Genomic DNA, 22,682 nt, shown 5'->3' with positions numbered 1-22,682 from the left:
GTAGAGGTTGCAGTGAGACGAGATTGTGCCACTGCACTCCAGCCTGGTGACAGAGCGAGACTCAGTCTCACAAAAAAAAAAAAAAAGTCTTTCACTTGTCACAACTTTGAAATGTCCTGTACAACTTTCATGCTGGCAAAACCCCTGCTTATACTCATCAAGCTTAAAGAGTAACTTCATTTTGAATATAAACAAAAAATAACTTTTTGCAGTTTTGCTATACAGTCTTTTACAAAAATGCCTTATACAGTGACTGTACTTTGTTTTGTTTGGGACTTTACTAAGAGTTACTCATCATTTTGAAAAAAAAGTTCGGTCACAAAAAATAACATTGCCCATAGTGTTCAAATCACTCATATAACACATATGTATCAATCTCATTTATAACTCTTTCTTTTTCTAGATTAATATATTCCCTCTCAGAAAATAAATTCTCCACATGAATGGTAAAGCCTGTTATGGTGAAAATAATACTGAACTTAAAGTAGTAAATGTGTCATTTAGCCCCATTTGCCCATGTATATACAATGGTTATGTGCTTCGCTTACCTTAGAGTCATTATGGGAATCAAATTGATAAAATGAACAGAAAGTATGTTATAAAATATTAAGTCCTATATGCATTTTACAAGGGAAACAAACCATTAACAATAATGCTGACTAGAAATTAAACAGAAAAAAAGTCATAAAAAGATTCTACCTCCAGTCCCAGTGTGTTGGTTCATGCCTGTAATCCCAGCACTTTGGGAGGCCAAGGTGGGTGGATTACCTGAGGTCAAGAGTTCGAAACCAGCCTGACCAACATGGTGAAACCCCATCTCTAGTAAAAATACAAAAATTAGCTGGGTGTCGTGGCATCCGCCTGTAATCCCAGCTACTAGGGAGACTGAGGCAGAAGAATCACTTGAACCTGGGAGGCGGAGGTTGCAGTGAACCGAGACTACGCCATTGCACTCCAGCCTGGGCAACAAGAGCAAAATTCCATCTCAAAAAAAAAAAAAAAAAAAAGATTCTACCTCAAGTATGTTGAACAAATTACAGTGTAAAAACTTGACAATAAACAGGATTAGTAATATGTTAATACTTAGTAAGATCAAACTGTAAACCTGTGCTGTCCAATACAGTAGTCACACATATGCTGAAGTGTAAAATACATGCTGGATTTAAAGAACTTATTACAGGCCAGGTGCAATGGGGTTCACACCTGTAATTCCAGCACTTTGGGAGGCGGAGGCAGGCAAGATTGCTTGAGCTCAAGAGTTCGAGACCAGCTTGGTGAAACCATGTCTCTACAAAAAAATACAAAATTAGCCGGCTATGGTGGCTTGTGCCTGTAGTCCCAGATACTCAGGAGGCTGAAGCAAGAGAATTGCTTGAGCCCGGGGAGGCTGAGGCTGCAGTGAGCTGAGATCACACCACTGCACTCCAGCCTGGGCAACAGAGCAATACCCTGTCTCAAAAAAAAAACACACACAAAAAAATAGAGAACTTAGTACAAAATTAAAATACATTATTGGAAATAATTTACTTTTTAAAAATGGCTAATAAAAAATGCAAAATTACATTTTTGGCTTGCATTAATTTCTGACAGACATTCTGCTGTAAATAAACAATGCAATAACAATATTGATAAACTGAAACATTACTGATCTTCAGCTAATAAGACAATAAAGAATGTACACTCACTTCATCAGTGAGTTCTCCAAATACTGTTATGACATCTATCAAAAGACTTGCAGTATAGAAGGACTTGATCATGTTTCTGGAAGAGAAAAGAGAGCTGGTCTAGTTTAAATATGAAACACATTAAAATGTAGTTTTGTCATTTAGCTATAAGAAAAAAAATTCCTATCTTTATAAAAGCACTCTGAAATTAATGTTTTAAATAAAATCAGATTTCAAGAAAGTAACAAAAATGGTTTTCTAATCTGTTACTATGAGAAAGTAACAAGGCTCACATTACAAGTAAATGTACTACGGCAAGATTTTTTGTATGTTTTTGACTTTAGAAAAATGTAATTATAGTATTATCTGACTCCATACCAAACCATAATGTATTTCTTTACATGTAAATATTATACTGATAAATCATTTGAATTGACTGGGGTGGGTACCTTCAAAACCAAAATCATCAGGCAAGGCTGTGATTTTGGCTAAAATCAACTCAGATTTTACTAAATGTTAAAAAACAGCTGAGTATATTTACTAAGTAAATAAATCTGCCCTGGGTATTTCTTCTTTCAGCCATTTTCTTTTAAGAGAAAGGCCAGAATTTCTAACCTAAAATCACCGTTGAGGTTTGATAATTTTTCCTAAAAAAACCTAAATCAATCAGCAGGTTAGAAAGTGTTCCAGAGAAAACTAGTTCATTTTGGTTATACAGTTACAAAATTAATAAAATTATTTTTCTCTTTCTTTACTTACTTGTGAAATCGTCCAGCACGATCTTCATTGTCTGCATACAAAAACATTTTCAAAGCATAATTCTCCAAATGGGCACAACCCACTATTTCTTGAGTAATAGCTTCATTATCACCCAACTGCTTCTTTAGCTAAAATAAAATCAGATACATAGCTTATGATTTTGGACTCTTAGAAGTGTTGACTTAATTACAAACAATTCTAATAATCATTTTAAGTAAATTATTTTACATTCATTTCAATAAAAGATGTTATCAATGAAATCTTGCAAAAAGAGTTGCTATGACTCAGCCCAATGCATTTAAAACAAAATCCAATGCTTACAACTTTGAAGAAACATACTTATGATAAACTGAAAATATAATTTAGCTCTAACAATCAAAATAACCAAGCATAAAATGATAATATATCCAATTAGCCATGTGAAGGAAGCATCAAATATTTCAAAATCATGTTTTACTACCCAAACTATGTTACCCTAAAAATAGAATTAGAAAATAATTTCTAGGCATATATAACTTAAAATTTTAATTTATTCCCATTTCAATTTCTGTCAAATCTAAAAAAAATAAGACTAGAAGGTTCATCATGTCATAAAATAGTATCTCTCGGCCGGGCACAGTGGCTCACGCTTGTAATCCCAGTACTTTGGGAGGCTGAGGTGGGCAGATCACGAGGTCAGGAGATCGAGACCATCCTGGCTAACACGGTGAAACCCTGTCGCTATTAAAAATACAGAAAGAAATTAGCTGGGCATGGTAGCGGGCGGCTGTAGTCCCAGCTACTCGGGAGGCTGAGGCAGGAGAATGGCATGAACCTGGGAGGAGGAGCTTGCAGTGGGCCGAGATCACGCCACTGCACTCCAGCCTGGGCGAATGAGCGAGACTCCGTCTCAAAATAATAATAATAATAATAGTAATAATAATAATAATATCTCTCAGAGCACATAGTGTGAAAAACAAAAAAGATCTAATTCTAAGTAAGGTATAAGATGACAAACTCAGAATCAAATTATGGAAGCTTTTAAAAATTAGACAAATATATACCTGCAATCAATGCAACTTCTATCTGTAAATTTTTAGCCCTTTTCTATAGACACAATAATTTAAAGCATTTAAAAAAAGTTCCTAATTTTTACTCAGACTACAATACAGGAATAAAATAACTCTCTGGACTATCAGATCTGAGCATCACACTAGTTAATTAAAAACTGCTTTTTTCAAAGATGTTATAAAGTAAAAAATTAAATTAAAACAAGCCCCAGGATTTTTCATAAAATCAGCAAAGTAAATACTTTCATAATTAAACAGAATAACTTACGGTCCAGAAGAGATTTAATGCTGAAATTTAAGGAAATTTTATCTATGTTTATCCTGAACAAGAACAGAAAAAAGAAAAAAAAATCCCCACAGATAACAGTAATTTGTGTATCCAAACTGCAAAATCATTTGTAAAGGCAGATTTCATTGTAGAATAATTTTAGTGAGAGTAGGCCACTTCATCTCATCTTCATCAGAAAATATCTGACTGCAAAAACATAATATACTTGAAGTTTTGAAACTGTAATACAAACATCCAAGTGTGCCCTCACCATGGAATAAATTTATCTTACCTGTCATTTAATGTAGATAGTGATAAATTCCTGATGAGTCCCTTTATAAATGTGATTTTACACTTCAGAAAACTGTTTGAATTTTGTCTTATCCAAGAACTATTATCTGAGCTACTACTGCTATACAGTGAAGTTAATAAAGAGACATTATACTATACAAAATGCTAGAGTTGGATTTTACAAATATACTGCTACGTGTGAGAAACATTCTCCCTTCTACCCCAACCCACTCCCTAAAAAGAGAGTACTCAAATTTATCTTTTATCCATAGAAGCAGCTGTAGAAATGGAAGGCCAGATAGGGCTCCAGGAACAGCTGAATTTCCTCAGTGCTGCCATGAGGCTGATTTTGTGTAGTCAACAGTAGCACACGACAGGAGTCAGTAAGCCAGAGAGCCACACCAAGTGAGAGAGAACACTACTGCCCATGGCTGCTTTATACAACTAGGTAGGAAGTTATGTCTTCGCATAAGTCTTGTTTGAATCATAACCTCCTAATACATAAAAACAATGAAAACAATAAAAAGCTCTGGGCTGACGAGTGTAATTGTTTTCATTTTGGTTTTTATTTGTCTAGATTTTCTCTAAGCAAAATAATACAACTGATAGAATAGATTTCTAATTCTCCTGAGGTTGGATACCTAAATAAGCAAATAAAAAGTAAGTCACGACTATTAATGTAACAGTCTTGGAGGAGATGAATTAATGAGCGTACCCTGACTTTGTTAAAAGAGAAACCAGGTATGGCTGGGTCCAGGAGTTACAAGACAGAGTCCTCATTACTAAGTGTGACTACTAAGGTTGGCACTGCCTTCTTTATGCACTGACATCCAATCCAATAGGCACTTCTCAAAAAGCACCTCTACAGTGATCTGTGAAGTTATATTAGGTTCAAGAAGGTGACTAATTAGTCTTCTACCACATTCCTGCTAGGAGGGAAGGATGCCTAAACCATAAGAATATCTTGCCCTGGGACCCCAGAGAGGGAGGAAGAAAGGATAAGTAATTGGCATCATTTCCTTCATTGTTCCTTTCACTAAATACACAGCCCATTATTTCATTATTATAAGAAATATTGAGATTCCCAAATTAATCACCCATGTGACTGCAAGGGAAGGTTAGAAAGGGTTTTTCACGGCCGGGCATGGTGGCTCATGCCTGTAATCCCAGCACTTTGGGAGGCTGAGGTGGGTGTATAACTTGAGGTCAGGAGTTTGAGACCAGCCTGGCCAACATGGTCAAACTCCGTCTCTACCAAAATATACAAAAAAACTAGCTGGGCGCGTTTAGCGTGTGCCTGTAGTCCTAACTACTTGGGAGGCTGACGTAAGAGAATTGCTTGAATCTGGGAGGTGGAGGTTGCAGCAAGCCGAGAGATCACGCCACTGCAATGCACTCCAGCCTGGGTGACAGAGTGAGACCCTGTCTCAATTAAAAAAAAAAAAAAAAAAAAAAAAAAAGAGCATTTTTTCACTTATAAAAGGATGAGCCAAAGGCCATCTATAATAATGTGGAACAAGATATGATGGCATATGCAAAGATACTTGAACATACTTTAATTAACACTCATGACCCCTCCGGAAGTATACAGCAAACAAATGAAAAAAAATTATGTCTAGTTTTTCCTCAGGTATAATGGCATTGTTTGACTGTTGCCAAGGGAAAGAACTAAAATGACAACACAGACACGCAAATGAATAAAATGGTATTTTAACCATCACCAGAAAATAAATGATCAGTGTTTAACTTACAGCTTCTAATTGATCCATTAACTTTGATAAAAATTTGCGACATTCAGGAGTTTTACTATCGATCTTCATTCCAGTCTGCATTGCGTATAAACGACCTAGAAAGAAAAGTAAGATAATTTGAACAATTTCATTTTTAAACATCCATGTTTATGAGTGTTTAAAATGTAATTGCTAATAAATAATTTAAAATTCAAGTAAATTTAGAAATAAAACTGATTTACTATGGAAGTTATAAACCTAAAAAGCACAAAAATATTATCCAAAGAATGCAAGACATTCATAATGATAAATTTTATCAAGTAAGGCCTTCTCTTTTGGTATTATGTTAAAAAAAAAAAGAGGACTAGGTATGTCCTAAGCTGTCAAAGGCACCTATAATTTAATTGGTAAGACAGAGCACACAGCAAACAACCATATGTACAAGAGCACCTGCCAAGTGCCAAATAAGTGATACTGACAAAATATACAAAATGGGCTGGGATAGTGGGAAACGAGACTTGAACTGAGGTTTATAGAAAGAATTGCTATAGTAATTTTACATATACTCTCTCTTTGAATAAATATACCTTCTCTTTAAAAAGTTAATAAAAACAACTGAGATAAGGCTAAACCTAAATAGCTGTCATCACAATTTTAGTCACTTTCCCAGTGATAAGAACTGTGAACAGTTCTGGTGGTAACTGCTGTTACCACTGATGTATACATACAACGTCTGTAATTTACCCCTTACATTCAACAATATGTCCTGGAGATCTGTGGCAGTGCTAATGTTCTACAGGATAAATGCATCATGCTAACAAAAGCACATTTAGGTAGCTCTCAAATTTTCATTACAACTGTTGTGCATAAATGCAACAACAAAATGCAACGAAGTTTTTGAATGAAGATTGATAGTAAAACTTCTGAATTGCAAAATACCTTCTTGGGCATAATGCAAGAGAGTTCCCAGAGGAACCAAGAGGTGAAATTCCTGGGTCATAGTCTCTGTGCCTGTTTCATTTTGAGACCTACTGTTAAGCTGCCCCCCCAAAAGAAAAGTATCAATACACGGTTCTATCTGCAACGTATACAAGCACTCATTTTGCCTAAACTCACAAAAAACTTATTAAACTTACATTCCTATCAATCTGAAGACTAAAAACACTCTGTTTGATTTTATATTTTCCTAACCACTAAAAAAACTATTAGATATTTACTGAATAGCTCCATATTCTCCTTTATGAATTAAGGATAGCTATCAAAATAAAATACTCTTCTGCCAAATTGGTTTGCTTTTAAATAAATTGACTTGTAACAATTCTTTATACAGTATGAAGTAGAGATATAACGTTCCCCCACCAAAGGGAATCTTCTATGTATTTATCCTGTCTCTACCCTAACTAGAATTTACACTCCATGATGAGAAGGATATTAGTCTATTTGGTTTGCTGATGTATCCCTGGCATCTAGGACAGTGGTTGGCCCTTGATAAACATTTTCTGAATAGACAAACACATGAATGAAAGAATAGCTCATTCTGTCCTACTGATTTAAATGTCATTTTTATCATTCATTATAATATATTAAGTTTCCATGGGATAATAGGGCCCAACTCTGTATCCTGCCTACCCTGCTCTGTTATTCTATGGGTCTACCATTGTTTAATTTACTAGAGGTTTATAACAAAGCTGAGTATCTGTTACTCTCAGAATTACCAATTCAATTATGTTTACATGTCAAAAATTCTCTTTAAAAATTAATATACACATGAAACAGTTACCTATTTATCATATCTGTGTGTTTTTAATTTTAATGGTTTTATCCAGAGGAATCTGCTTTTTAGTGCTTAGGCTTTGAGGGCTATCTCATACTACAGAGCTTGAAGTTTAATTTAATAATGTATTCATAACCACATATCAATTTTAAGAATACGATCCATCTAGGTATTAAGGAGAGAGAAAAAAAAAAACAGAGTTCCAAAAGTGTCACCAAGATTTACTGCACTACCAGTGTAGTGCACGTTGCTTTCACTGCACACTAACTAGCACTGAAGATCACTTTTACATACAAAGGGATGCTAATTTGATCTCAGATCAAATGTTATCTCCTTACAAGGTAATATCTATAAATCTTAATGTGCTCTTTCCTCCTCAAATGTAAGCTTACTGTATCTTACTGTATTGCCAAAATTTCCCAAAGAATATTAGGTATCCTTTCTCTTATTTTTAAGAGGATGCTTCTAGCAGAAAGTAGGATCAGTTCCACGCCAGGTGGCTCATATTCCCCTAAGAGAGCCACCACCCCACGCTATACTGAAGCTAGCTAGGCCTTTGAGACCCATATGATCCCAGGGATTGGCAAAACAATTGGCTAGAGTATGGAAAATAAAATATTAGCATTTCTATTGATATTTTATCTAATTCTTTAAAAATTTCTATTTTATATATCTCTTATAATACAGTATTAGTACATCAATATGTAAATGTAATTCATAAATAATTTACATAACATATTGCAGATTTGTATTCAATGTTTTTTCTAACTCATATGGATAGGTGATCAAAAGGTCGAGACTTGCTGCTTTATGGCATCCTCACTCCTCTCAATTATGAACTATGTTTTCTTGCCCCAACCTAGCCCATGCCTCTTCCCCACACCCCCATGCCTTCTACCAAAATCCCGTGGAACCACTGCTTTTCATCAGCATACTCCTCCACATTTTCTAATTCCTTCTCCTTCTCTGTCTTAACTAAAAGCAGTTGTCACTTGAAGAAATCACTGTATTTGCAGTCCTCTTCAGTAACTTAAAAAAAAAAATTTCTCACATACCTCTTTAGGACCGGCAAAGTTGCTATATTATTACTAAGGAGTTGTAACATACCTAGCCAAAAGAGGACATTTCCCAGTATTCTCCAAAGCAAAATACGGCCATGTAACCAAGACTAATATTATATTCCCAGAAATAGTTAGGAAAGACTGTTGTAATGTCTCCATAAAAGGAGGAATGACAGCCGGGAAAGATCTTGCAGACCCTCTCCCTTTTTTCCTCCCTACTACCTAGAATACAAATACTAGATGACTGAGGCCCTAGTACCTATCTTGGGCTACAAAGCAACCTTGGAAGTGTGCTGGCTGGTAGATTTGAAACTGGAATCAGCTGGGGTCCCTGATGACTTAATGGAATTGGTATTACTAGCACAGGGTACTGCCAACATCAGACCTCCTTTACATTAAAGAGTAAATCCTTATTTTACTTAGCCAATGTTATTTTGGATTTTCTGCAATAAGCAAGTAAATTGAATTCAAGTGTAAACACAGCCCATGTTCTCAATTCTTATTGACCCTGACCTCCAACAATTTTATGTGCTCTCTTTCACTCAGTGGTCATTCTATAATTAAACTGCCATCTCAAACTACTGCCAAAACCAATACATCAAGCGCCCACTCTCTAAACATAATCTCCTCTTCTTCCAACATTCAACTATGCACATTACTACAGGTTTCCAGTTCACTGGCTTCTTACTACTTCTTCATTATGATCAGTCTTCTCCCCTTTAACTTCCCTCTGCAACTAGCTTTGATGTTACATTTTAAGAACTTTATTTTACTATCTCCTTCTACCTCTAAATTTTTTTATTATATCCCTCTGGCAAAAGCATACTCATACATAAACCCAAATATCCTCTTTCTCTATATCTGCATCCAAGCAGCAGAAACTGATGACAGATTGTCATCATTACAAATATCGTAATTATCAGTCTCAAATGGGCTTGATACTTGCTTTCCCAACATCCCAATTGACTATTTCAAACACACTTTAATCTCTAGGACAATCACCTTACCCAAACATACATACACATCAGGTAATTATTCATGATCTAAATGTACACTGGCCAATATGATAAAATGATAATTTGAAGGATGGTACCGACAGTGTCATCTCCCCACAGGTCTTTCTCTCTTTTTCTTTAACCATAGTAGTGAACACTATGTGAGGCCTACCACTCATGGAGCAGAGTTAGCTACTTGATAGATCAATTTTGGGAAGAAATAGAGGGAACAACCCAGACAGTAGAGAAATAAGGTTGATTCCTAAGACTGCCCTTGGCTTTAGTGACAGCCATCTCAGGATGTGACCATTAAGCAAACATGCAGATAATTAATGCAGCACATACAAATATAAACAAAATATCCACTTCTTGTCCTTCAGAAGTTAACCTAATCCAGATAGCTAATAGTTAAACACAGTGTAATTATAATATAGTTTAATTAGCCTGGCCTACATTCATTTTTTTCTTAATTTGTGTGCATATTTAGTCTTTGCAATTACAAGGACACTATTATATGGCAATATCTTTAACTGAAGAATTGGATCCTCTCAGCATTAAAAGATTTAGGACAAAAATTGGCCTGGCTTTTATATTTCTAAATATCTTACGTTGCAAAGAATTCTTAAGTACAAAAAATTTACCATAAGATATATTTTCTACTATTAATAAAAAGGAAAATTCCTTGAATTCACTTAAGAAAACTCAGTTTAAGTACACTAAAACATCTTTTTGCCACAGGGATGAAAAAAGGATCTCTTTCATAAAGAACTCTTGAGACAAGCAATTCATTCTAGCAGCAGCAATACGATGAAAAATTAATGTGTAACATGGAAAATACCTACAAAAACAGAACAAATAAACATTTAGCTAAAATCATCTATAAGAAAATATATTTGATTTATTTCATCAAGGAAATGTGTTTATTTTTATGAATAAATATTATTTGATGATGAGTAATGAAGCATGTTTGCAAAAGGATTAAATACTTTCCAACTTGACTTTAATTTAATGTGAGACATTTAGAAAACAAACATTTACTAATTCTGAAGGTACGTGTAATCCAAAGTTCCTTAGAATTTGAACATTAACATTCTAACACATCCTTGCTTATCCATAAGAACATAAAACTATGAAATATGCATGATAAAAACACACACAAAAAGATATAAAAGCAACTGTGAGGAGTGAGGCTTTGACAGGTTAAAAAATGTGGCACTCTAGAATACATATTGATACACAAAAGCAAATTTTATTCAAAAAAATAGAACTGAATGTTATTCTATTCCTAAGTATACTGCAGATCTCTTCTATATGGTTAGTATTATCCTTTGTGAAGGGATTTCTGAGTCAAAGATTATTACACAGTTTTTATACAAAATAGATCTAACTACTTTCCAAATTAAATAATTTAGGCACACTATTTGACCCAAAAAAAAGGGGGAAAAAGGAAGGAAGCATGAATGAATGCCTGCTAATAAAGAATACTTACTTCACTCATCCCTTCATTAAATAAATACTTTTGGAACTCCTGTCATATCAGCAATTTTAAGAAAAAGCCACTCCTGACTTCCTATTAAATGATGTAATGAAAATCAAAGTATAGGGTAAGAATATCTGGCTTTTTCATTGTCCAAAGAATAAAAAGATAATCACTGGGATTCTGATATTAGTGTTGTGCTGACACATGGCAAACAATAAGTGATGATTTGATTATTAAAATGAGAACACAGATTCTACTTCTGGCCTTGATGAAGTAACTATGGTTATCATCCCATTGTAAACAGAAAAAATCTGAACAAAATATATGTAACAAGTTTTCAGCCAACAGAGATAGAGGAAGACCATGATACCTGGAGAAAGGAAACAAATGAGGTGGCACCAATGATCAGCCCAGCATTCCGCCTGGAGGCACACCAAACTAAGGCCCAGGAAGAGGGGTCCCAAGCAGAAAACAGTCCTCTTGAGTTGAAAAAACACACTGGAGTGAATTCAGGGAGACTGAGGCAGTTGTACATTAAGGGGCAGAGGTCTAAAGAAAAGGGAGCTATGCAGGAAAAAACCCAGAAATCTGAATAAGGGTAACCTGGAGACTCAGCTGAATACTAACATATGGTGTGCAGGGGGAAGCTCCTCAAGGCCAAAGAATGAACAAAACCTGTTCAATAAGTTGAATGTTACCAATGCGCACAGGAGGCAGAAGTTGCAGTGAGCCGAGATTGCATCACAGCACTCCAGCCTGGCGACAGAGCAAGACTTTGTCTCAAAATAATAATAACGATAATAATAATAATACCTGAAATGAAAAATTCAGTGGATAGGATTAACAGTATAGACACCAAAAAAGAAAAGATTAGTAAACTCTGGAACATGGCAATATAAACTACCCAAAGTAGTTTATATAATTTTTGAGATGGGGTCTCGTTCTGTTGCCCAGGTTGGAGTGCAGTGGCACAATCTCAGCTCACTGCAACCTCCGCCTCCTGGGCACAGATGGTCCTTCCACCTCAGCCTCTCAAGTAGCTGAGACTACAGGTGTGGGACACCATGTCTGGGTAATTTCTTTTTGTATTTTTGGTAGAGACAGGGTTTCACCATGTTGCCCAGACTGGTCTCGAACTCCTGAGCTCATGTGATCCACCCACCTCGGCCTCCCAAAGTGTTGAGATTACAGGCATGAGCCACCATGCCCAACCAATACCAGATTTAAAACTTGGATCTTGATGAGTACTGAAAATGATATTTATGTCGCAAAATATAAAAATTTTTATTTTTACATTTTATAAATTTCTTTAAAAGAGAATAGTTAAAAAATATATAAGGTTTATGGTATACATATAAATACAATGTATGACAACTATAGGCAAAGGACATGAGAGGGGAAAAGACAGTAAAGATCTTTCCTTATATGTTAGGTGGTATATTATGAGACAGTAGACTATGATAAGCTATTGTAAGCATTCTAGAGCAACCACTAAAAAAATAAAAGAGGAATATCTAGTAACTCCACAGTGGAGGTATGATAGAATTCTAAAAGAACTTCGATTATCAAAAAGGCAGAAAAAGGAGAAAGAAGAAACAACAAATGAGACATAGAAAACCAATAGCAAGACTTACACCCAAACATACTCATTACATTAATTATAAATGTTTTAAACATTGCAATTAAAAGGTAGAGGTTGTTATAATGGATAAAAACATAAGATCCAGCAATATACTATCGACAAGATCCCACTGAACTAGAGTAATAATAACTTGATAATAACTAATATTAAATGAGTAATCACCATGGATCATGTATTCATTTAGTCATATAAAAATAGAAAAATTGATTAATCCACCAAAAAATTCTGTGAAGTTGATCTTACTATTATCCTGAGTATATTAATAAAAAACCTGAAGCTCATAAGGTCATGCAGGCCATAAACGATAGGTTAGGATTTGACTCCGGCAGTGTGCCTCCAGAGTCTTACCCTGCATCCAGCAAGATGTCTCTCTTCATATACACACATAAAATTATATATAACCACAAATGTTATATACACGGCAACATATAATTTGTTTGCACCCTTCATTTTACATTATGCTGTGGGCTATGGCATCTTTTGTAATAAATGTAACTCCATATATCTTTAACAGTTACATAATATAAACTTTCCATACTAACAGGAATTTAGATTTTCAATTATACTGCCTCTTGGGGGAGCTACAAAAGTGTGGAGGCTTTTTTTTTTTTTTTTTTTAACTTCTATTTTAAAATGCAATGTCTGGGGGTACTACTACCGTTTAAAGCAGTAATATCCTGAAAGGTACTGGGCAGCCCTGACAACAAAGAATTGCTCCTCCAAGATGTTGTCACCAAATAGAAACAATAATAAATTGAGGTTAAAAAAAAACCCAAAATAGTAAAAACATAAAAATCTGACAAGCCACAGAAAAATAAATATAAAAAAACATAAAAAATGTAAATGTAACAGCCCAATGAAGAATTTCAGTGGAAGTAGGAACTTATATCAAGCACGGTTATTGAAACCTACTATATATAATCCTTGACTGTTCAAGAGTATATAAGCTTCCACTTTGAAAAACCAAATATAATTGTCATAGAAGACAATACCTTATCAAAGATGCTTCAACTTGTATGAATGCCAAAAAAGAAATGAAAGTTAAGAATGTGTTATTTGACTCCACAGCCCCTTCAACTTTACGGTTTTTTCTAAAGAGATGTAAAATGAGTTGACATTACTCAAAAAGGAAAGTATTAAATAATTTTTACAAAATAAAACTCATGTTTGCATATATGTTCACAAAAATAAACTTAAGAGGAATGGAAGGCTGACAGATAAATCAGTAGTCCAAAATTCTGTGTGTTTATTGTCATTGCTACAGTAAAGTACCCTGAGAAAGCTTATTAATAAAAAAAAAGTAAGTAATCAAGCAATAAGACTACAGACTCTAGTTTATCATTCAGGAACCAGCAAAGACTGAAAGGAATTGCTTCTCTTTATTGGTTTAGTTAAACTTGTCTGAATGAATTTGAAATCCAATTTCTATGTGATTAACCCAACAAAAAATAGTAAGAGGCAAGTTATTATTACTATTTTTTTTGAGATGGAGTCTCGCTCTGTCACCAGGCTGGAGTGCAGTGGTGCAATCTCGGCTCACTGCCACCTCTGCCTCCTGGGTTCAAGCGATTCTTCTGCCTCAGCCTCCCGAGTAGCTGGGACTATAGGCAAGCGCTACCACGCCCGGCTAATTTTTGTATTTTTAGTAGACAGGGTTTCACCATATTGGCCAGGCTGGTCTTGAATTTCTGACCTCGTGATCTGCCCACCTGGGCCTCCCAAAGTGCTAGGAGTACAGGCACGAGCAAGTGATTATTAATGCTAATATCCATGTAGTTTACCATTTATCAATAAAGAAATCCATTGTTATTTAGCATTTACACTTAATTAATATTTTCTACTGGTATGTCCTGTAACATCTCAGAACTGAAATAACTTTATATATACTTACAGCTTCCTGAACAACTGTACTGTATTTAATTTTCTGATGATGATATAGACAAATGAAGACTCTTGAGACTGTGTATATACGTTCACTGGAAGTTTATTAACTTCACAATGTCACCCCCTAGAGGAAGCTTTAAAAATTGAAACTTGAAATTTTATACATTTAGTTACTTATGGCAAACGGAAAAAGGAAGGGGAAAGTTCTGAGTTTAGCTTTTCGACAGCACCAAACCTGGCAGAATCAAAATATTTATCTAACAGTGCCCACTTTTAGTAAAAGATTCAAATATTTTCCAGCTTCATTAAAGAAAAATAAAGAGATGGAGCTCAGAGACATACTGTTGACAGAAAGCATCTCCTTCATTTTCCACTCCCCACTTAGGGAATCTCCTAGATTTTTTTCACTGGTGTTTTTGCCTTTTTCTTTTGCCATGGATTGTACTAGTCCCTTTCCCCTCAGTTACTCTGTGGCTCACTCAATAACTGGTTCTCTAATTACTAGCTACTACAAACAATTTTTCATTCAACCATTTTTTTTTTATCTGACTTTGTTTATTCGGGTCTTGGTTCTATCACTTAGTAACAGAAGGACCAGAAAGACTGTGAGGCAGACATCCTGAAAGAAAGCACTGTTAAAATGCCAATCAGCTATAGGAATGCTAGTTGTCTGCCTTCCTTATTAGGTGACAACTATATGGCCATACTTCCCTCTAGGGACCACAACTGCCTTAAAATTCAGGTTGATCTGGCTAACATTTTTTGAGCACCTGTTCTTTATTATGTAAATATCTCTAGTGGCCTAGCACTAAGAGGCAGAGTAAATGAATAAAAACTGGTAGCACAGTGTAAGCCTTCCTCAGTTTACAGTCTAGAAGAAAGACATGCAAATGAAAAAGCAATTATGGTAAAGCTACACCAAGGCATAAAGAACAAAAAGAAACACCTTAAAACTAGGAGACTTAAGAAAAGGCCTCCCAGAGAAAGTGACCTTCAAGCTAGTACCCAAAGGATAAAAATCTAGTGAGTGTGGTGGGGAAGAGAAGAGGTGTCAAGGCAGAGAAAGTAGAATGTTAAAAGGCTTGGAGACAACAAAGTGCCTAATGTTCTAGTAACAAAATGAAATTAATTTGATTAAAACTACAAAAGGTGATTCAGAACTCAAATCATGAGGGGTCACTGAAGACAAAGATTTCTTCAGATACACATATGGAACTGCGTGTATAATAATTCCGTATCCCACACTTTCATATAAACTTTCCCTCATGTTATAAAAGATGCTTTGTGATGTTTAAACAATTACATTACTTTCTATGCAGTGGATATAACATAATTTACTTAACCATTTCCACAATGATATATATTTTATGTTATTTTGAGCTTATCATAAATGTATAAATAATCATTCAGGAAATTCTGCATAAAGGTCTTACTAAATGTATAGTTATTTCCTGAACGTTTCCCCAAATTAGAATTACTGAATTAGATACTCTACATTTTGCCAAAATGCTTTCCAAACTTTGTACCAATCACACAGCCATGTCAGCAAGGATTTGAACACGTACTCATTTGTACTGAGTCATATCTTTACAGTCAAAAATTGTTATTCCACTTTAATTTACATTTATTACTAACTAGGATGAATGCCAATGATTAGTATTCCCTCCTTCAGTAGTTGTATGCACCTATTTTTAATCTATGGGGATCTTTTTTATTTTTAAGGCATATTTATGAGCATTTTATGTATCAGGGATACTGGCCCTTTGTCACTCGTCTACTGGAAATTTTTCCTGATACAGTACTTGTTAATTTGTACTGCTTGTGTCACACACAATTTCTAAATGTTCACAGTCCACTCCATCATTTACTCTGTGTTATTTTCACTAAGCATTAGAAGCATATCATTCTAGTGGCAACAGGGATTAGACGTTTGAAGCAAAAACTGGGAAGCTATGACATTAGCTTAGAATGTCTAAGGTGAGGACACAGTAACAGAGAAAATGAGAAAATAAATACAATTTTAAAACTTTTATGATTGGTTGATTATGAGAGATATGAAAGAAGAAAGTTTTTAACTTCCAGCTAATAAATTTCAAAATACAGTAGAAATGAAAGATATCCTAGAAAACTACTATATCAAGAATGGCTCAAGAGGAAAATATTTTTCTAATGGAAGAAATTGGGAAATATAAAAAAGCACAAAGTTCTGCTGTATCAATGATTTTTTTAAATCTAAAGAAAGCGATAAATCTGCTTGCCTTTTTAATCCAACTCACATTTGAGGAAAAAGAGTAATTTTCTCCACAATATCTAAGAAACCAGAGTAACGCTGTTACTAAAAATCTCAAAATGATAACATAACTACAATATACTAAGAACTCTCAGACTCAAAAATAATGAGCAAAAACATGAAGACATTTTACTGAAGATGATACCCATATGGTAAATAAGCACATGAAAAGGTTTTCAACTGTATTAGCTATCAGGGAAATAAAAACTAACCACAATGAGATATCACTGTACCTATTAAGAATGACTAATTAAAAATAGTGACACAAAACGCTGGTGAGAATGAAGAGAAACTCTATCACTTATCATTCAAGTGTTGCCAATAAGAGTGTAAAATGGTACAGCTGCTCTGCAAAACAGTTTGACAGCTTCTTACAAAACTAAACATGCAATTACCATATGATCTAGCAATTGAATTTGTGGGCATTTATCCCAGGGAAATGGAAACTAGGGTCACACAAAAACTATATGTGATTATATTCACTTTATTCATAATTGTCACAAATTGAAAACACTTAAATGTCTTCAATGATTAAACTGTTACACTGTAGTATACACATATCGTGAAATTCTACTGAGCATTAAAAAAAGAATAAACTTCGATAAATCTCCAGAGCTTATGCCAAATGAAAAAAGCCAGTCCCAAAAGCTTATATATGATTTCATTTAATAGAACATTTTAAATCATAAAATTTTAGAAATGGACAAGTTACTGGCTACCAGGGGATGGGGTGAGGTAGCAAAAGGGAGAAGGCAGGTTATATTAATAAAAGGGCAACAAGGGGAATTCTTAACTATTCTCTATCTTGACTATGGTAATGGGTACAGGAATGTACACCTGACAAAGCTGTTTAGAACTAAATATACACACACACACAAATACATGTAAAACTGATGAAGCCTGAATAAACCAGTGAATCGTACCAATGCCAATATTCTGGTTATGGTACATTATTACAGTTTTGCAAGATATTATCATTGGGGGACATTGAGTAAAGGGTACACAGAATCTCTCTGCAATATTTCTTGCAACTACATGTGCTGCACGTGGACCTACAACTATTTCAAAAGAAAAAGTTTAATTAAAAGAAAATGCAAAAGCTAATGGGATTCTTTCCAGAAACGGAGGGGTTTCAAATATGAGAAAATTTACTATTTTGCTGCTACTTACTACATTAAAAAGTTCAAACACATAAACAATAAGCCTATTAGCATTTCCAGAGACGGCCAAAAGTAATTTGATATACATTATTTCAACATTCATTCCTGACTTAAAAAGAAAACAAAAGACCAACCAACTTCGAAATGTAGGAATATTAAGGTAATTTTAAAAAGTGATAAAACACTAGAAAATTCCCAGTAAGGCCAGAAGTGAATCATTTTTGGAAATGATATAAATACTAGAAAGGATAGGGCACAAGGTGTAAATCATATGATAATATGACCTATGACTCAATCTAAAATTCATTATAAACATAGTAAGGTAATGAGTTAGACAGAGTACTAGGATTGTTTCCATTCTATTTTGTCATTGATTTGTGGTAGAACATTAAAAAAAAAGCATGAATTACTGTATAGTTTATTTACTTAATCAACAGGTAAGTTTTACAGGTTATCTAACATGTCTTAGATACTATATTAGGAGATGGACATTCAATGATCATTGTACGACATACTTCTTGTTCTCATAGTTTACATTTTAGTGGACTATTAGTAATATTTAGAGAGGAGGCATTCATTAAGAATTTGTAAATTCCATTTATGTGTCAGGTGGTAAAAAAAGAAAAAGATAATCCCTTTCCTCCAGGAGAATCAAGACTGAAAGATAAACATGTTTATATTATAACACATGTGATGAGGGGCACACAAGAACAATTTCTAGATCATCTTAAAGAGGTCATGAAAAATAATCTGTCGGAAGTAAAATTTGCACTGACTCAGTAAGTTAGTCAAATTAATAGGAATGCAGAAGGATTCTTGGCAGAGGGTAGCACATAGCCCATGGAGCTTTTATGAATCAGCAAGTAGTTTAGCAAAATACTCCTGAATTTTTTTCTCACACAAAAAAATGTTTCCTTGCTCTAGGAATTTATAAAATTATTATATGCTCTAAGATTTTAGAAATGTATCCCTTAACACGTTCTTATGTTGATGTCTACACCTTTTCATGAGAAGGTTAAACAGGTACAAAAAATGTGATTTCTACACTACATCAAATATTGACATCTAAAAGTTATATCCTTCAAACTAAACTATCATAGCAACTTGATATTTATCATGTTTTAAAATACGAAAAGTTTTTTAAACAGAAATTTTACATTGTTATGAATTAAATCAAATAGTTATATATTAATATTATTTTTGCCATAATGAGGAAGAGACTATTGGGGTTCTGTTGTTATTTTTTTTTATAAATTATAAAAAAATTCACAAAAAATCCCCCCCAAATCCCAGTTTTTCCCATGTTACACAGCAAAATCACCAAATTCTTTAAATTATTTCTGAGTTATAAGCTAAAAACCATATAACCACCTATCATCAACTATTTTAAATAATTTCTATGCTGACAATTAAATTAGGCCCACTTTAAAATTTGTTTAAAAATTAAAAAGGATTTGTTACCCCATCATTACTCATTTTCTCAATTCCTGTGATGTATGCAAAAAGATATTACAAAGATTCATCATCTTCTTTCAATCAGAGCCTTCTTATTTATTGTAGGATGCAGAAAGGATGGGGAAAACTTGAAATACTTGTTCCAACATCCCTCAGCAAAAAAATAATAATAATAACAACAAATAAGGTTTAATCTCATCAGCTGCTTTATTTTCTTCTTATTATTATTATTTTTTGAGATGAAGTCTTGCTCTTGTTCCCCAGGCTGGAGTGCAATTGCACGATCTCAGCTCACTGCAACCTCCACCTCCAGGTTCAAGCGATTCTCCTGCCTCAGCCTCCCCAGTAGCTGGGATTACAGGCACCTGCCACCACACTCAGCTAATTTTTGTATTTTTAGTAGAGATGGGGTTTCAGCATGTTGGCCAGGCTGGTCTTGAACTCCTGACCTCGGGTGATCTGCCTGCCTCGGCCTCCCAAAGTGCTGGGATTACAGGCATGAGCCACCGTGCTCGGCCAAGCTGTTTTAAATGTACTTCCGGAAGAATAAAACAAAACAAAAAACCTCAGAGCCGAAGATTTTAGCTCATTTAGTTTAAAGAGAATGTCTACCACACTGTTTAATGGCAATGCCAGTTGCTAACACCAAACCAATCGGCAAAGTAAGAGTTACTTTTTCAGAGAAATACAATATTCCAGTTGGAATGTCAACTCATGTCCCCATTTTATTTCTAAATTCTAATTCTAAAATAGCAATAAGCTGCAGAGCCTTGCAGCAGCTTGTTTGGATGAAACAAGGTACTCTCATCTTCAGTATTTCTCCTTTGTTCTTGGTTTTGCTCTCAACCCAAGAATGGTACTCTTTAATAATGAATGCAGAATGAGGCAGTAAGGTCATCTCATGAAAATTTTTATTATTTTGAGAATTCAGAATACTGCAACACAGGACCAGTTTTAACATAAAGCATTACCCTTAACAGATATATGCATAAATGTAAAAGACTCTGAAAGACTGAGATTTCCCACTGTGGTTCCTCCATGTCCCTGTCCCTACAGCTAATCTTCCTCACATCTTCTTGCACATGACCTTGGCCCCAAACTGTTCCTCCTCACCCTCTTGATAAAATCCAAGATGACCTAACAATGGCTGCTAATATTGCAGAATAACTCCTCCCTCTTCTGAGATGCACTGACCAACTGTTCCTGAAAAGAGACAAACTCGAGGTGACTCCCTGCATCCCCCATATACAACTCCAGGTGACTCCCTGCATCCACCTTATACAAAGTTCTACCCCCTTGCCGTCAAATTAGAATGCTCTTTTGGAATCTTTCATGATTAGCTTTTTTTTTTTTTTTTTTTGGAGATGGAGTTTCGCTCTTGCTGCCCAGGCTGGAGTGCAATGGTGCGATCTCAGCTCACCGTGACCTCTGCCTCCCGGGTTCAAGTGATTCTCCTGCCTCAGCCTCCCAAGTAGCTAGGATTACAGGCATGCACCACCACACCCGGCTAACTTTATGTTTTTAGTAGAGACAGGGTTTCTTCATGTTGGTCAGGCTGGTCTTGAACTCCCGAATGAAGGTTTATTCTTTGCTCTGGCTGGTTTTCTTCAATGTAAGACCAGGAAAGATAGGAACGTCTATCCAATGCCTTAATTAATGGAGGCTTCACTAACACCGGTAATTTGAATTGTCTCTTTTGTCTGGACACCCTGGAGGATTTTCCACTTTCTCTTTCAAGGCAATACAACATAAAAACACTCAGGATGCGTGAGAGTATGCTGTTCTTCATTAAAGTGGGAGAAGGACAATTGTGAACAGGATGTAGGAAAAGATAAGCAGCATATTATATACTACTTTGCCACCCTGACCACAGGAGCTTTGTCAAGATCAGTTTTTGGAAGGAAAACATGGAAGTCAAGAATTGGAAAATTGATTCCTTTGGAATTATTTGCCTACTCCAGTTTGGAGAGCGCTGGTCTAGCACGACTAGCCCACAATTGTAAGGAAAGAAGTCACCATGAGCAGTGTTCTGTTGAAAAGCAGAATCAGGCCCACAAATATAGCAGCTACAGATGTTATCAAACAGAAAATATAAATCGATATATTTAAAGTGTTCACAGAAATACAGTGTTTAAAAATATCAGTAACAAGAAACTATCAGAAATGGCCAGGCCAATAGGAAAACCAAAAGAGAAAACTCAAACAAAAAATTAAAGTAGAAATTCAATAAAAGGGTTAAACAATAAAATATAGGGAGATGAAGATAGACCTCAAGAAGTTACACAGAATGCAGCACAGAAAGACAAAGAGATAAAAAAAAATGACGGAATCAAGAGACAAGGAAGTTAAATGGGAGAAATGCTAAACATGTCTAATCAAACTTTCATGAGAGAATAGAAATATAAGCAATATTTGAACAAATAATAGTAGAGAAAATTTTCCAAAATTGATTAAAAACACCCATCTACAGATTTAGAAAGCCAAAGTCCTAAACAAATACACAAAAAGAAATGAAAGCCTATAAAATCAGAAGGTTAAGTCCTAAGGGATTCATACAATGATTGATAACATTTTTAAATTAAGAACTTCTGAAGATCAAAGGTCTTCATAGAGTGAAAAATCAAACTGAAATGGGAGAAGATATTTACAACACATGTAACAAAGGATTAACATCTAACATTACTAAGACAAGACTGTGACAGATAAATGGGCAAAAGCAATAAACAAGTATTTCAAAAGCGAATCACAAATGGTTAATTAACATATGAAAAGATGCTAAACCTCATTAAGACTCAGAGAATTGCAGATTTCGCTCCAATGAGACACTACCATTTCAAACCCACCAGATTGTCAAAAATTAAAAAGTTTAATAACATCAAATGTGATAGGCATATTAGTGTTCATTTTATTATTCCTTAAACTGTCTCCACGTTACATATGCTTTTATATGTAGATGTTTCATAACTAAAATTGTTAAGTGTCACCTGAGCAATAAAAATATTTCTTCATAAGCCTGATGAGAGCAGTTTCAGTGAAATACTGGGCATGAAAACCAGACTGCATTGGCTGAAAGGCTCTACAAGATAAAGGCGTAAAGCTAACTTATAGACAACTATTTCGAGCTTACCTATAAGGCTGGAAAAGCAGAGCTGCAACTTTAGGGAATGATATGGTGAGAGT

The 22,682-nt window shown here is 34.8% G+C and overlaps 1 protein-coding gene across 1 annotated transcript in view; it reads right to left on the bottom strand.

The window, feature by feature from the left end:
- The window catches only part of VTA1 (vesicle trafficking 1), a 73,515-nt gene that overhangs the window by 49,049 nt on the left and 1,784 nt on the right, over positions 1–22,682 (bottom strand). The window contains exons 2-4 of the mRNA XM_003255802.3: positions 5,783–5,877; positions 2,424–2,551; positions 1,686–1,761 (exon numbers count right to left, since the gene is read on the bottom strand). Of these exons, the coding sequence (XP_003255850.1) occupies positions 1,686–1,761; positions 2,424–2,551; positions 5,783–5,877 (299 nt within the window). The remainder of the gene's footprint in view (positions 1–1,685; positions 1,762–2,423; positions 2,552–5,782; positions 5,878–22,682) is intronic.

Source organism: Nomascus leucogenys, chromosome 3 (genome assembly GCF_006542625.1).
Source record: "Nomascus leucogenys isolate Asia chromosome 3, Asia_NLE_v1, whole genome shotgun sequence".
Classification (NCBI taxonomy): domain Eukaryota; kingdom Metazoa; phylum Chordata; class Mammalia; order Primates; family Hylobatidae; genus Nomascus; species Nomascus leucogenys.
The sequence above is the reverse complement of the archived record's forward strand: the minus strand, read 5'-3'. Positions and strand labels throughout refer to the sequence as shown.